The sequence below is a fragment of the Oryzias latipes genome, chromosome 15 (genome assembly GCF_002234675.1).
Source record: "Oryzias latipes chromosome 15, ASM223467v1".
Lineage (NCBI taxonomy): Eukaryota > Metazoa > Chordata > Actinopteri > Beloniformes > Adrianichthyidae > Oryzias > Oryzias latipes.
Window position 1 is genome coordinate 10998678 of NC_019873.2, and position 14046 is coordinate 11012723.

A 14046-nucleotide genomic window follows, 5' to 3' on the forward strand; every position below is an offset into this window, starting at 1 on the left:
TTTTTTCAAACTTTATTGAATGTAACAATTCAATACTAAACAATGTTAAACAGCAACAACGAAGGAACAAGCCAGTGGGTTATTATTCCATTTTATGCAGATATATTTAAACTGACACACATATCAGCGCCCCCTGGTGGTTTTTCACCGCGATGATCATAAGTCCAACACCGTCACTGAAGAGAGACTGAAGCATGTCAGAGATGTGGAAGACATGGCAGGAATAAATAGGAATATGTTAGATGGAGTGACGGGTGGAATTAGTAGTATGGACAGCAAGATATTTAATGAATGCATTGAAGATGAAACTGCATGCACTAAGCTTTAAGCTGAATTTTAAAGAATCAAAGGCAACTCCAAATCCCTGAATCTCAGACTCAAACGGAGTATAAGGTCAAACTACTTAATTTTGTTTTTCTTTACAACACTGTAAGCAGTAAGTATTTCTAGTTAACTGAATGATGTCAGTAATTTAATTGTTTTAAATTTTTCAATTATTTAATTTAATTAGGTAACTAAAGTAACTAAAAAGTAAATGTAACTTTGCAACAGTAACAAAAAGCAGAACCTTAAGGCAGTCAGAGCAAAAAAGTCAATAAAACTTCTTAACTATTGATTAGGAACAAATGTGAAATAGCAGTGATAAGAAGCAGCATGAAAACCTCTTAACTAGTGTTACCTACTACACTGCAGCGCTCTCTTCAAAACATCTGAAACAGACTAGAGCAGATTTAAGTTTGATATGCTCTATTTTCAGTCATTGAAAAGTGTAGAAATAAGTGATGTCACCAGAATGCACCAAATTGCACCATATTAAAATTTTCCGGGGGCATGCCCCCGGACCCCCCTAAAGTTGCAAGCACCTGCGGAGCACCGGGTTTCGCTGTGCGCGGTGTCGGGCCAGTAACTTTCAAAAACTACTGGCCCTCTGGGCCAGTGCAAATTTCTGGGCTATGTCAACCCCTGATATGAGATGGGGGGGGGGATATTTATATCAAACAGGTCATGTAGTCTTCAGTTATTTGCCTATAATAATAAATACCCTTAAAAATATATATTTATATTTATATTATATTTTTTACTTATGTCACTTTTGCCTAATGTTTGCATTTGTTTATTGATTGAAAACATTTCACAAACAAACATGCCAAATTCAGGGCGGGGCAAAAGCCGTTTTTCCATCACTTTCAGCACTCGTAGGCCGCGTTCCTCTTTTCCACACTTTGTTTCAGAGATTTTAGCATGTAGATTTTATAAGAGCAATGTTATCCAGGCTGTAGAGTTTCTTTAACAGCCAAAACAACCAACAGGAAACAAAATCTTTCTTAAAAATAATTTTAGTTAGTTAAATCTGGGGTTTTGTTTTCCTCATTTGTTTAGATGAGACAGATTGATAAGAAGTTTATTTTTTTTAACAGTGTTTTTAATAAAAGTAGGATCTTCTAATTAAACCCAACATCAGGGTGCAAACAGACTTTTTTTTCATGTTTAAAAAAAAAAAAAAACTGCAACCAGAATAGAAAAAAATGCAGAATGTGACTCAACTAAAAAGGCCAATTATTTAAAATAGAGATATTTTAAATCTATGGTTTATGTTTAGTTTGAATGGGTGAAAACATCTCTGTCTGTAAAACGAAAGCATTGATTCTCATTTACATTTTTTGCAGGGTGTCCATGTTTATGTTGTGCGGTATCTGTGTTGTTTGCTGGTTCAAAAACAAGACTCTCCTCTGAACAAAAGTAAAGCTGCGTTTTACATCAGGACCCGAAAATTAAAAAAATCAGAAACGAGAACGTCAACCATCACTTAAAAATCTGTCATTACTGAAACTTCAACAATAAATCACAGTAGTCATCTGTCTCTGGGACTTTCTATTCAACCTTATTTCATACTAACGGACTAACATGTACATTTAAAGGGAACAAAAGAATACTTTTCATTAATGTTTTAATTTAGTTTAAATAAAATTTCTTACTCCCTCATTTCGTTTTCTTTTGCAACACAATCATCCACAAGATGGTGCTGCTGCTCTAATTAAAAAACATAAAAAAAGGGGAGGGGAAAGGGAAATGTGAGTCAAAAGACATTTGACCGCGCTTATTTAGTTCAATTCATCATGAGTGTTAGAGGAAGACCGTGTAAGACCAACAGTCCAGACTCTTCAGAACCTGAGACGAAGACTAGGCAGAAGCAGGCCCCTCAGCCAAGATGTTCTGCAGCGGAGAAGACCAACGGAACCAGAAGAAGAGCAAACAAACAGGATCAGCAAAAGGAAAAGCAGCAGGAGAAGTCATGTGTGGAGATGAGGGCAAAAAACGCAGACTGTGTCGCAGAGGAAGCGGGAAACCCTACAGCAGGCAGCGCGGTCCAAATCTGTCAGGCCACAACTAAAACCACTAAAAAGTCTGCAAAGCCTAAGCAGGAAGACCATAACTCTGTTGAAGGTAAAAAGAAGAGCCCGGAAATGAAGAAACCCAACAGGATCAAAAGCCCAGAAAGACCCAGAGAGGAAACCGTAAAAAAGAAGGGAGACTCCATCCTCAAGGAAACCGTAAAAAAGAAGGACGACGTCATCCTCAAGGAAACCCTGAAAATCCTGAAGATAAAAATGGAAGAGAGATCCAACGTGGCAAAAGAAATCAATGACATAAAAAAGCACCTAACAAATCATTTAAAAGAGAAAACCCAGCTGTTTAAGGAAGTTCAGGAACCACTGAATACCGGGAGCTACTATGAAAACCTGAAGGTAGGTCACCTTAACCTGAACTTATTCTGTAAGCTCACATGATGACTCATGAAGGGGCCTTAAAAGTAGCCGGAGAAAATTCATCGCCTATGAGTGAAGCAGTCGCGGCCTACTTTATGATGACCAACACAAATTCAATCTAGAACCTCACAGAAAATAATCCGTGTGTGATGTAATAGTGAATTCATTCATGTTCACTTTGAGAAATATTCCGCTCCTTTTGGTGAATTGCTTTTAATGCTCCTCTACTGCCCGCATGCGAGGAACACAGAGAGCACAGCCATGTGGCGAGCTTATGGTAATTTATGCTTGTGCAGCGTGTGGCTGATGAAACAGCAGGAACAAGCGGCGATTCTTAGCAGAATGCAGTAAGAATTAGAGAATAAAGCTCCTGGACTTACAGTAGAAACCAGATAACTTAACAAAAGTGTTGATTTGGAGACGCAGGTGTCGTTAGACAATGACTACACTATGATCTTCATGCTATGCTAATGAACTGGAGATGCACAGACCGCGTCAATGTCAGACAAGATTTTCTCCGACCGGGCTTTTAAGACGTGGTGGATAAAAGCAACATAAATTAAACAATAAATACACATTTCAGAGCTGGTGTTGTGCTGAACGCCCCTTCCACCCCTGTGTGAGAGTGCTGCATGTGTACAGCCAGTGACATACTGGCAAGAATCCAAAACATGTGATTTCATTTAAAAATTAATCTCCTAGTGACAGAATTAGGAAAAGATGACACTAAAAGTTACTTTTATGCAACTAGATTTTTTTTTAAATGTGGTTATGTTCTGCTGGTTTAGACAACAGGTGACTGACAGCTCTCCTCATGGGGGACTACAGGGGCCTTTTTCCAGCAGTGTTCTGCTGCTGAAAAAAGAACACAGAAACTTTTGTGATAGAACATAAAACATTTCATTGCTGGTGTGAAAATGGCAAAAGAAGAGTACAAAGACTGAATAGAAATTTAAGTAGTAGTTACTTAAAAAATACATAGAAAATAGTCATTTTTATTTGATGTTTTAAATCTATTGTGACTTCCACTGTTTGAATTTCAAATATTATTTTATAAAACAAAACACCCAAGGTTTTTCTGTGTCAAATAGTGTATTTATTTATCTTCTATCTATATCTATCTATATACCCAGGCTGTGTCCCACCAAGGTGGGGTAGCCTAGACAGGGCATTCAATTTTAACTCCCTCCTTCTCTTCCCCAAACCCTCCTCCTTCAGTGACTGTGCGTGTGCGCATGTGTGCGTGTGTGAGACTGGTTCTAAGCCACGCCACACCACACTGCACAGGGTCAGCTGCACAGCCCAGTGTGGGCACCTCCACAGCAGGGCCTCAGCCAAAGCTGGTTTCCCCTTGCCGCTTCATCCCAAGACCAGGGGCCTCATTTATAAACGTTGCGTACGCACAAAAGAAGGCGTACGCCACTCTCAACGCAATAATTGAGATTTATAAAAAGCAAACTTGACGGGAAAATGTGCGGTCCTTCACGCAAGCTCTGACCCAGGCGTACGCACAAAAACGGGTGAAATGAGAAACGGCGACGCCGTCGGCAGATGGAAGAAACACGTGAAAGTGAAAATGACAATCCTGCCTCTCAGAAATAACATGAAGACTTCACAAAGCAAGTCTTACAATTAACAGCTACACCAACACCCGTTTGATCGATCAGCAGTGAAACAAACAAAAAACAAACGAAAATTACAATGAAATTCAAATGAACACATATTTGCAAAAAGAAAAGTGAAATATGTTCTGCAATATTGGCATGTTGTGCAATTCATCCTCATAAATAATATATTTAACAGAACGAAATAATGTACAAAACTGACATTCCCGTCAATGTGTCCGTCTGGCGGAGCAGGTGCAATTAGACAGACAGATGGATAGAGAGAGAGAGATGCATTAATTGTCCACTGGGGAAAGTTGTTTTCATAGTAAAACATTTCTTCATAAGCTACGGAATTATGGTATTCATGCATATGCCTTTAGTTTGTTTTATTTTTGATAAAACAATGTATGGCGTATGTCTCAACCATTCAGAAAGCAACAAGAAATTACATTTGCGCTGATCAATTTCCCATTTCCACGTTGATTATTACCGACATTTGTAGCTTGTCAGATGCAATTAAATGGATGGAAATAAAATGCTCCATCACAATGCGTAATGACGCACGATGGCTGATCTTAGAAGATGTGGCAAATGGAAGAATTCGGAGTGAACGCATCTTTAGACAGCAAGAAGACGTGCTGGCAAACGAGGACGAGTGGCTTATGAGCTGGTTCCGACTTCCTCGAGCCGTCCTGTTGGAGCTTTTGGGGGGGTGTCACCTGGTGCATCTGGCGCGTCGGTGTTCCCCCTGCGCCTCAGTCACCACTCCACTTAAAAGGGATTCCCCAATTATTGCCGCCAGTCTCTCATCAAGAGTGGTCAGCTCCGGTGTCCCCCTTTCCCCCACCCGTGGCAGACACACTCTGGCGATGCAGCGCCAGACGTTTTTTTGCCTCGACTTTGATGTTCGACCATTTCTTTTTTATTTCGGCCACGGTCCGAGGTTGTGAGGCTACAGCAATTACGGAGTCTGCCACCGTTTGCCGCTCACGTGGCTTTTTGGCATTAGTAATGCCCACACTGTGCCCTCCAAACAACATTATTCTCCTCTTTTCCACCTCGCCAACGATAACTTCTACTTCACATTGAGTGAAGTTACGTTTTTTTGATTTCCTCTCGGTGTTCGCCATGGTTTCGCAATCAATGAATATTCATTTGTGGGCGTTTCACGGACTATTTATGGGCAACTATGGGCGTGTCATGAAGCCGCAAAAGCTGCGCTGCATTTAGAATTGATTGTGATTCATTAAAGGGAAAGATGCGTAGGATGTGCGTGCGCACGGTTTTATAAATCTGAATATTTCTGTGCATACGCACGTCCTATGTTTCATCCGTACGCCACTTCTGACGCAAATCCTACGCAAAGTTTTATAAATGAGGCCCCAGACCTTTACCACACCCCTCCATTCATTCATACACAAACTCTCTCCACCCATCCCTGTCCTTGGCAGCCTCTCTCCCCTGCACCACAGTCATCCCTCTTGCATTTAACGCTCTTTTTACACCCTCTGTCCATCCCATTCGCGGTCTTCCTCTCATTGTCACTCCACTCACATCAGATTCGTATACCTTTTTCACCAAACGCTCCCTTTCCATTCTTTCAACATGTCCAAACCATCCCAGTGCCTTTTGCTCTGCTCTATAAGCCAACTCTCGCATCACACCAGTTCTCTCTCGGATTACTTCATTTCTCACACGATCCATACACCACACCAAACGTTCTCCTTCCACTTTCAGACTCCACGTTTCAGCCCCTTATAACGCTGCAGGCACCACCACACCATCATACAATCTCCTTTTCGCATCCTTTCCCAGTGACCTACATTCAAATACTCTCTTCATTCCCCCCCATATCTTTCGTACTTCATTCATTCTAAACTTTACCTCTCCCCCATTCCACCATCCACACAGACACACGACCCCAAATACTGAAAACACTCTACCTCTTCCAACAACTCCCCATTTAATGCCACATTCAATCTACGTTCACCCTTTAACCTCGTACACCTCATCACCTTACTCTTTTCCACATTCACTCTCAACTTCCTTCTGTCGCACACCCTTCCAAACTCCTCAACCAGACATGCCAAGCTCTCTTCTGAGTCAGCCACTAGTGCAGTATCATCTGCAAACAGCAACTGATTCACACTCCATTCGCTGCCGTCAGTATTTATCATGCTCACACCCGTACCCGACACCCTTTCATTCACCTCTTTTACCACACCATCCATATACACGTTAAACAACCACAGAGACATCACGCATCCCTGACGGAGACCAACCCTCACAGGAAACCACTCACTCATGCTATTTCCCACTCTCACATGCTCTATTGTTTCTATAAAAACTCTTCACGCCTTCCAACAATCTACCATCAATACCATACATACTCAACATAACCCACAACGCCTCTCTATCAATCCTATCATATGCCTTCTCTAAATCCATGAATGCCCAAAACACCTCCCTACCCTTAGCCAAAAAATTTTTTCACACAATTTTTTCTCCCTTCCCCTTGTACAGGGGAACCACACACGCACTCATCCAAATCAAGCGGCACCTGCCCACTTACAAAACACACATTCAACAATCTCACTAACCACTCGATCACGATCGCTCCACCACACTTCAGGCATTCCACAGCACACCCATCCACACCTGCAGCCTTTCCTACTTTCAACTTTCCCACAGTTTGCTCAACTTCCTCTCCCGTAATCAACACTTCATGCAACTCTCCTAATACATTCAGTCTACTTTCCCTTCCATCCATCCCAAGCACAGCATCCCGATCTTCCTCCACATTCAACAGCCTCTCAAAATACTCCGCCCACCTTTTTCTTACTGCATTTCTCTCATTCAACATCCTTCCATCCTCTGTTTTTACTTTCTCCTTCCTCCCCGACACTCCCTTTCGCACCCTTTTCACCTCCTTCCAAAACATTTTCTTGTTCTCTCGAAAATTGTCCGTCAACTGTCTGCCCCACCTTTCGTCCGCAGCCACTCTTGCTTCACGCACAGCTCTCTTAGCATCCCTTTTCTTCTCCTTATAACACTCCTATGACTCCCTGTCCTTTCTCTGCAGCCATACTTCGTACGCACATCTCTTCTCAGCTACAGCCAACCTTACATCCTCGCACCACCATTCACTTCCCTTTCTTACACCACCCCAAACATGTCTCACACCACACACTTCCTCTGCACTTCCAACCACTGCACTCTTGAACTGTTGCCATTCTTCCTCTTTAATCTCTTCTAACACATCAAAAAGCAGGATTGTTGCTTAAGCAAGATGCTTTATTTTAGTAAAGAATCTTAATTACATAAGTGTGTATAGTGCGGTGGAAGGAAGACGTTTGGTCCAAAATGAAAACAACTTGGCAAACTTGGAAAGAGGTTTCCCAATTTGGAAAGTTTACAACTCAATATTATAAATACTCAAGTCAATAATAAATTTTACAAGTAAGTTCACTTTACAAACAAAGGTCCCTCAGGGGCTCCCCCTCAAACGTATTGGAGGCAGTGTATTAGATAGGCAGTCACAGGAAAACCCGTTGGGGGAAATCATATATGTCAGCAGTGATACAGTAGAAGTTTAGAGTACTAAATTCCCCTCCTCTACTGCTTTCGAATCAGCTGAAATAATACCTGGAAGATGCATAAAAAGGGCCTTAATTTTCAAAATTTTCCAGGGGTTGGGGTGGGGTGGTAGCCTCCTACTCTGAAAACCTTTGAGGCCCCTGCTTGAGAACGTTACTAAAACAACTTCAACTTCACAGATTTCTAATCCTGACGAGTTCGACGTCATGCTGCCCCTGCTGGTGGAAAGAGCCAAACCTGAACCGTTTAAGGAGGATGGAGCCTTTTATAAAGTGGCTCTACAACGTGAAAACAACCCGCTGAAGGACTTACAGAAGGATGGCTTTCTACCTGCAAGCCAAATACTGGCCGAGTTCAGGAAGGAGGTGAAGAAACTCCTGAAGAATGTTGAAGGTCAGTTCAGATCTTAGATGTTGCAAATTTGCATTATTTTTTACATTATGTATTACCTTTCTGGAAAAACAGCAAAGAATTAAACCATTTGGGGAGAGTGCTCTGTGTGTAAAACACAAATACACTGTGGGCTAAAAATAAATGGAAAAACCCCCCACAAACGGTCAGACTTATTTAGTGTTTTTGAGGTTGAACTTGACCTCAAATTAACTAAATTTGATAAATACATAATCAAAACAAAGAAATACAATCCATAACCAACAGGAAAAGAAAAAAAAGAAAATATGTCAATAATGAAATGTCTGTAACAGCAAGAATATAAAGCTTGGTTTGCCACTATGTGATGCACTGTACTTGACACTGGGAAATCAGTTGCATTTATTTTCTAAAGCTTTCTGGATTCATTTTTAAAGACCTACTGATGAAAACTGTGTTTTTAACATGTTGTTGTGGCATTTGTCTAATGATTGAGCAATTTAAATTAGAAGATCAGGAGCAGACAAAGGAAAGATTTTTGAAAAAGAGCATATATGTGATGTATAAAATATACTGGGAAGGCCACAAGATCCCTGCCCCAAAAGAAATGATATATTTAGAAAAAAAAAGAAAAAAAAGGGTCTGGAAGATTCAAGGACACCACACAAACAGAGCTCTCAGCAACAGGAAAGGGAAGAGGAGACTGGGGTTCCTGTACATCAACAGTCCCGCCCACAACTCAGAGGCAATTTTCTAACTCCTGCTGCTCTGCAGAAACTATGTACTAGAAAGCAACATCAATTTTTTTAATTTCATTATGGTTAAAAATGACAATCATAATTAAAAGACCAGTGGGAACCCTTTTACAATAGATCAAAATGATTTGAGTGGGACTTTAACTACATTTTTCAACAATCCAGAACAGTCAATCTATTGTTGGAAAACTCTAAATATAGGCAATAAAAAAACCTGCATTGAAGCCTGGAATACTGCTCTGTTTGATGCTCATGTCTGAGCTGTTTTATCTAAAAATTCCTCTATGTGAGGCTTCAGGCTTTAAGATGAGGAAACCATCAGGTGTTCATCAGTTTAAGAAGACTCTTGTTTAAACATTGGTTCATTTTAATATTAGGATTCTCGATTGCAGGTTTTGAATGCAGAAACACCATGGTGATGCAAAAGCTTATGCATTCAGATTTGCGGACATGTTTTGTTGGTAAAAAATGAGCCGTTTCTCTTTCCAGAATGGAAGATGGTACAAGCCAAACCAGGCTGCCCTGCTGTGACCCTGACCAAAACAGTTGGGTCCATCCCAGTTTCCCTTGACTTGGTCCTCTGCCTTCAGGTCAAATCCAGCTGGCCGCCTTTCACTACTGACGGCTTTAAGATAGAGGGGTGGCTTGGGGCAAAAACAAAACAGGAACACAAACGAAAACCCTATTATCTTGTCCCAAAATATGAAGGAAAGGGTTCTGTGGAACACAATGGGGTTGCAAGTAAAGGTAAATGAATTCTCCAGCAGTAAAATGCACTATCAACATAAATCTGTCTGCAGCTGCATCTGCTCATGACTTGTCTTCTGTGCCACACAGACGCCTGGCGGATTTCCTTCTCACACATCGAAAAAGAGATCCTGAAGAACCACGGATCGGCGAAGACATGCTGCGAAAGAGGTGGAGAAAACTGCTGCAGGTCTGCATTTGGCAAACATCAGCTTCACAACTCTTGTTGCAAAAAGTCTTAAAACCCACAGTTCAGGAGAATTCCTAAATTCTGGAAAGACTTCTGTTTGTTTCTGTCCTTTGTAAAGCTCTAAAAACAAAGGTTTTCAAAATACAAATTCTCAAACATGACAATACATAACTCTTATGAATGTCAGAGGATAAATGCAGCTACAAAGGGGAGGAATCCAGTATTTTTCTTTGCTGGTCCCAAGTCCAACTAAATGCAGAGGTTTGTGTGTCAAACCAAAGTCAACTTGATCATGGAAATTACAAACTGAACATCCATAGCAGATCAGATGTGGTGCAAGTTAACTACATCTTCCACCGGTGCTGAAGAGCCACTGAGTGTTAGTGGAAACTGGATCCCTGTTGGTGGAAGAAGCAGATGTGAAAGGCGTGTCTATAGGCAGAAACAGAAACCGAAAGACAAGAATGTCAGACTCAATAGAAACTTTGACTGCAAGAACTTCGACAGAGAAAACTGGAGCTCATGAATAAAAGATGAACGGTGTATGTTCTGTGTGTTCAAGAGACCAGATAAAGAAGGAGCACAAATTATGCATAGAGGTTCAGGCTATTTTATCGTGGAGTGGATGGAAGGAAAAATGCAGTACTTTTGATGGGGAGTTTGGCAAGAATTGCTTAACAAATAATAATGACAATGGTGAACTCTTTTTTTTTTTTTACTGAAAAGAGAGGAACACCTGTTAAGAATGGAGGAAGAGGCTCAAACACTGATTGTAGCTTGTGCAGATGTTGAAATCTGAAAGAGATCAGCAAAAGTTGTGGTTTGGAAGAGTGTAGCTGATAGTAATAAGACTGTGGTGTCAGGATGACCTGTAGTGAGGAAGATGACAAAGACAGAGCAGAGGACCAAGCGGTGATAGTGGAAAAAGCAAGAGTGCTGAGGGATTTTTGGAGAGGAACTGAAACAAACTTCAGGAGATCAGGAGGTTCTCCCAGATGACTGGGAAGAAAATACTTAGCTTTTTTCATTCACCAAGGACATGACACACCAAGGACGTTTGGGAGTGTTAAGAGAAAAAGGTTTGCGAACAAAAAGGGTGACACCAAGAAGACAACAGTTAGGAGTACAGTGAAATGCAGCACAAGGTTGAGGTGGCAAATACTAACCAAAGGGTGGATGAGGACTTGAAGATGTGGTTCTGTACTGGTCTAGCCAGTTAAACAGAAATGGAAGGATTTAAAGCTGTTAAAGGTCATCAAAAACAGGCATGGAAATGTGTTAACCAGTTCCACAAGTGAGATGGAAAGATGGAAGGATAACTTCGAAGAACAAATGAATCAGGAAACTGTGGAACAAGAAGTAGCAAAGATCAGTAAGGCTGACATGAGGAAAACAATCCAGATGATGAAAATCTTTGGAAAGGCAGTTGGGTCTGACAAAATACCTGTGGAGGTATGGAGGAAACAGTTTGGGAGAGGTGGCAGTAGAGTTTCTGACCTGATTGTTTAACAAGACTTTGGAGAATCAGAGGATGCCTGAGGAAAGAAGGAGAAGCATCCTGCTGCCAATTTTGAAGAAGTGAGAAGTGCAGAACTGTGAAAAATACAGAGGAATAAAGCTGATGAATCCCAATGAAGTTATAGGAAAGAGTAGTGGCAGCTAGACTGAGGCCAGACTTATCGTTGCATGGCAAGGAGAGAACCACAGATGCAATATTTGCTTTGAGGATGAAGCTGGAGAAGAACAGAAAAGGTAAGAAAAAGCTGCATTGTGTCTTTGTAGATCCAGTGAAAGTCTATGACAGAAACAGAGAGAAGCTGAGCTTTGAATGAGGAAGTCTGGAGTGACAGAAAACAACGTCGGAGTTGTGCAAGACATGAAAGCTGACAGCGGTAGTAGTTAGATGTGCTGTAGATGTGACAGAGGAGTTCAACGTGGAATTTCAAGTTGGTGGAAACTCCCAACAGTGCTGAACCACACCCACTCACTGCAGTAAAGCAACCGGTCAAAGGAAGGTGACTGCATTTCCAAGGGCTGGTGGTGGGAGAAGCAGCAGTCTTCAATGCAGGCGGAGACGACTAAATTCAGAACAATGCAGGCAGAATGCACCGCTGGCAGGGCGGATTAAGGCAGGGTGCGACACAACCCTGTGGGGAATAGGCGGAAGATCAGAGCAGCACACTTTCAACTAGGGTTGGGCGATGTCCCTTAATTTGGCAGTAATAATTAATTAGTAATTTTTCATTATTATATAATTACTATTCATAATTTTACTTTATTTTATTTCCTAACTAATGACTCATCCGTGAGGAAGAAATAATGTGAAGTATAAACTGAGGGAAGTGACTTTAACAAAAAAAATAAACAAAATAGAAAAGAAGTAGTCCACTCCTGCACTTGATTAGTCAAGTGGACCGGTGGCCCGAGCGACCGTGTGAACGTTTGTTCTAATCGGAAAACATTTTTCTGGGCACATGCTCATGGTTGAATTCTAATCAGACCATTGATCCGTTCAAGATATTTTGCACATGTACCCGTGGCTTATGGTGTCGACTCGCAGCGTGGCGGGGGCGTGGCATCACAAACGTGTCTCTCCAGATGCCAGTCAGCCTTCACGATGGACGATGATATCGTGTGTCTAAATAAATGTGGCGATCACTCTCAGCTGGTCTGTGGCTGAGAGTGAAGTCAGAGTAAAAATAATTTGTTTGTGAGTGACTTTTTGATTCTGAAGAACTTACTGGTGAAGTTTGGCACGGTAGGCCAGGTACCATGCAGCACCAACCAATCAACACGCAGGATATTGGCAGCACCTGCTCTGCAGGTGAACTCAATTTATCCTGTCACAAAAGAAATGTGCAGAAGACTGTGGTAAAAGCAATCATGTTGTTGGTTTTGAGACTTTGAGGAAAGAAAGGAGGCAGAGCTGGAAGTAGCAGAGATTAAGATGTTGAGTGGCATGGTTGGATAGGATCAGGAATTAATCCATCAGAGAAAGAGATTATGGTAGATGTTTTGGATACAGATGCAGGGAAGCAGATTGTGATGGTCTGTACTAGGGGGACATCAGTTGATCTCTGGTTTGGTGACATTGGGAGGAGGAACAGTGATGATGTTGGGGTTGCATGCTGAGGTTGGAGATAGCAGGAAACAGGTCTATAGGAAGGACAAAGGAGAAGATCATGGATATAGGAGAGGATATGAGGAGGCTTGGTTTGAATGACGACACAGAGAGGATTAGATGGAGGCTCTTCCAAGATGATAAAACAAAAATAGAACCATAAAGTTCTTTTCAAAGCTAAACATTCAAACATGTCTAGATGCATTTTACATGTAAAATTTTTGTATTTTCATGTATTTTACAATATTTATTTGGTGGTTATGAAATGTCAATAGGAATCACAAAATGCCAACTACTCCTAAGAAATCAAATCCCTGTGCTCACAATACTCTGACAGTCCTCACTGAAAGCTTCTTTCGTCATGTGTTCACTCAGGAAAGACTGTCTGAAGCTCCTGAAACATCTTTTGCATCTCCTGAAAGAGCACGACCCTTCCCTGAAGGATGTCTGTTCCTATCACGCCAAGACAACGCTACTGCACGCCTGCTGCGCCCGCAACAAAGACGACGACTGGAAAGCCTCAGAGCTCCTTGGCTGCTTTAAGCAACTCCTGCTGGACTTTCAAGGCCACCTGGAAGCTGGGAAGCTCCAGAACTTCTTTGTTCCCGGCCAAAACCTGCTTTCCGGCATAACAAAGAAAACTTTAAATGACCTTGCCAAGCAGATAGAGGAGCAACTATTGAACGGGTTTCCAATTTTTGCCGCAGGGCTTTAAATGAAGTCAATCAAGTTTTGTTTTCAGCACTACATTTAGTGTTCAAAGTTCATGTAAACATTTAAACATGTAAAAGGATAAAATGAAATAAAACTTTTGTGTAAAAGCTTTTCATTGCTGTACATTAAAATTCAAAGTCCCACTCTGATCATGTTTTGTTCCCAGTGGTCATTTAAT

The 14046-nt window shown here is 41.4% G+C and overlaps 1 protein-coding gene across 2 annotated transcripts; it reads left to right on the forward strand.

Annotated features, from left to right (window-relative positions):
• The first annotated feature begins 1991 nt into the window (after window positions 1-1991).
• cgas (cyclic GMP-AMP synthase) lies at window positions 1992-14017 on the forward strand. Of its 2 annotated transcripts, none has more exons than XM_020709343.2 (5): window positions 1992-2747; window positions 8152-8365; window positions 9586-9843; window positions 9934-10014; window positions 13530-13744. In XM_020709343.2, the coding sequence occupies exons 1-5, from the start codon at window positions 2118-2120 to the stop codon at window positions 13541-13543; spliced, it is 1197 nt and encodes a 398-aa protein (XP_020565002.1). In that variant the 5' UTR covers window positions 1992-2117; the 3' UTR covers window positions 13544-13744. The 2 variants fall into 2 exon arrangements, with proteins under 2 accessions (XP_020565002.1, XP_004077273.1); XM_004077225.4 differs by having other exon boundaries at window positions 2016-2747; window positions 9934-10033; window positions 13530-14017.
• The last annotated feature ends 29 nt before the right edge of the window (window positions 14018-14046 follow it).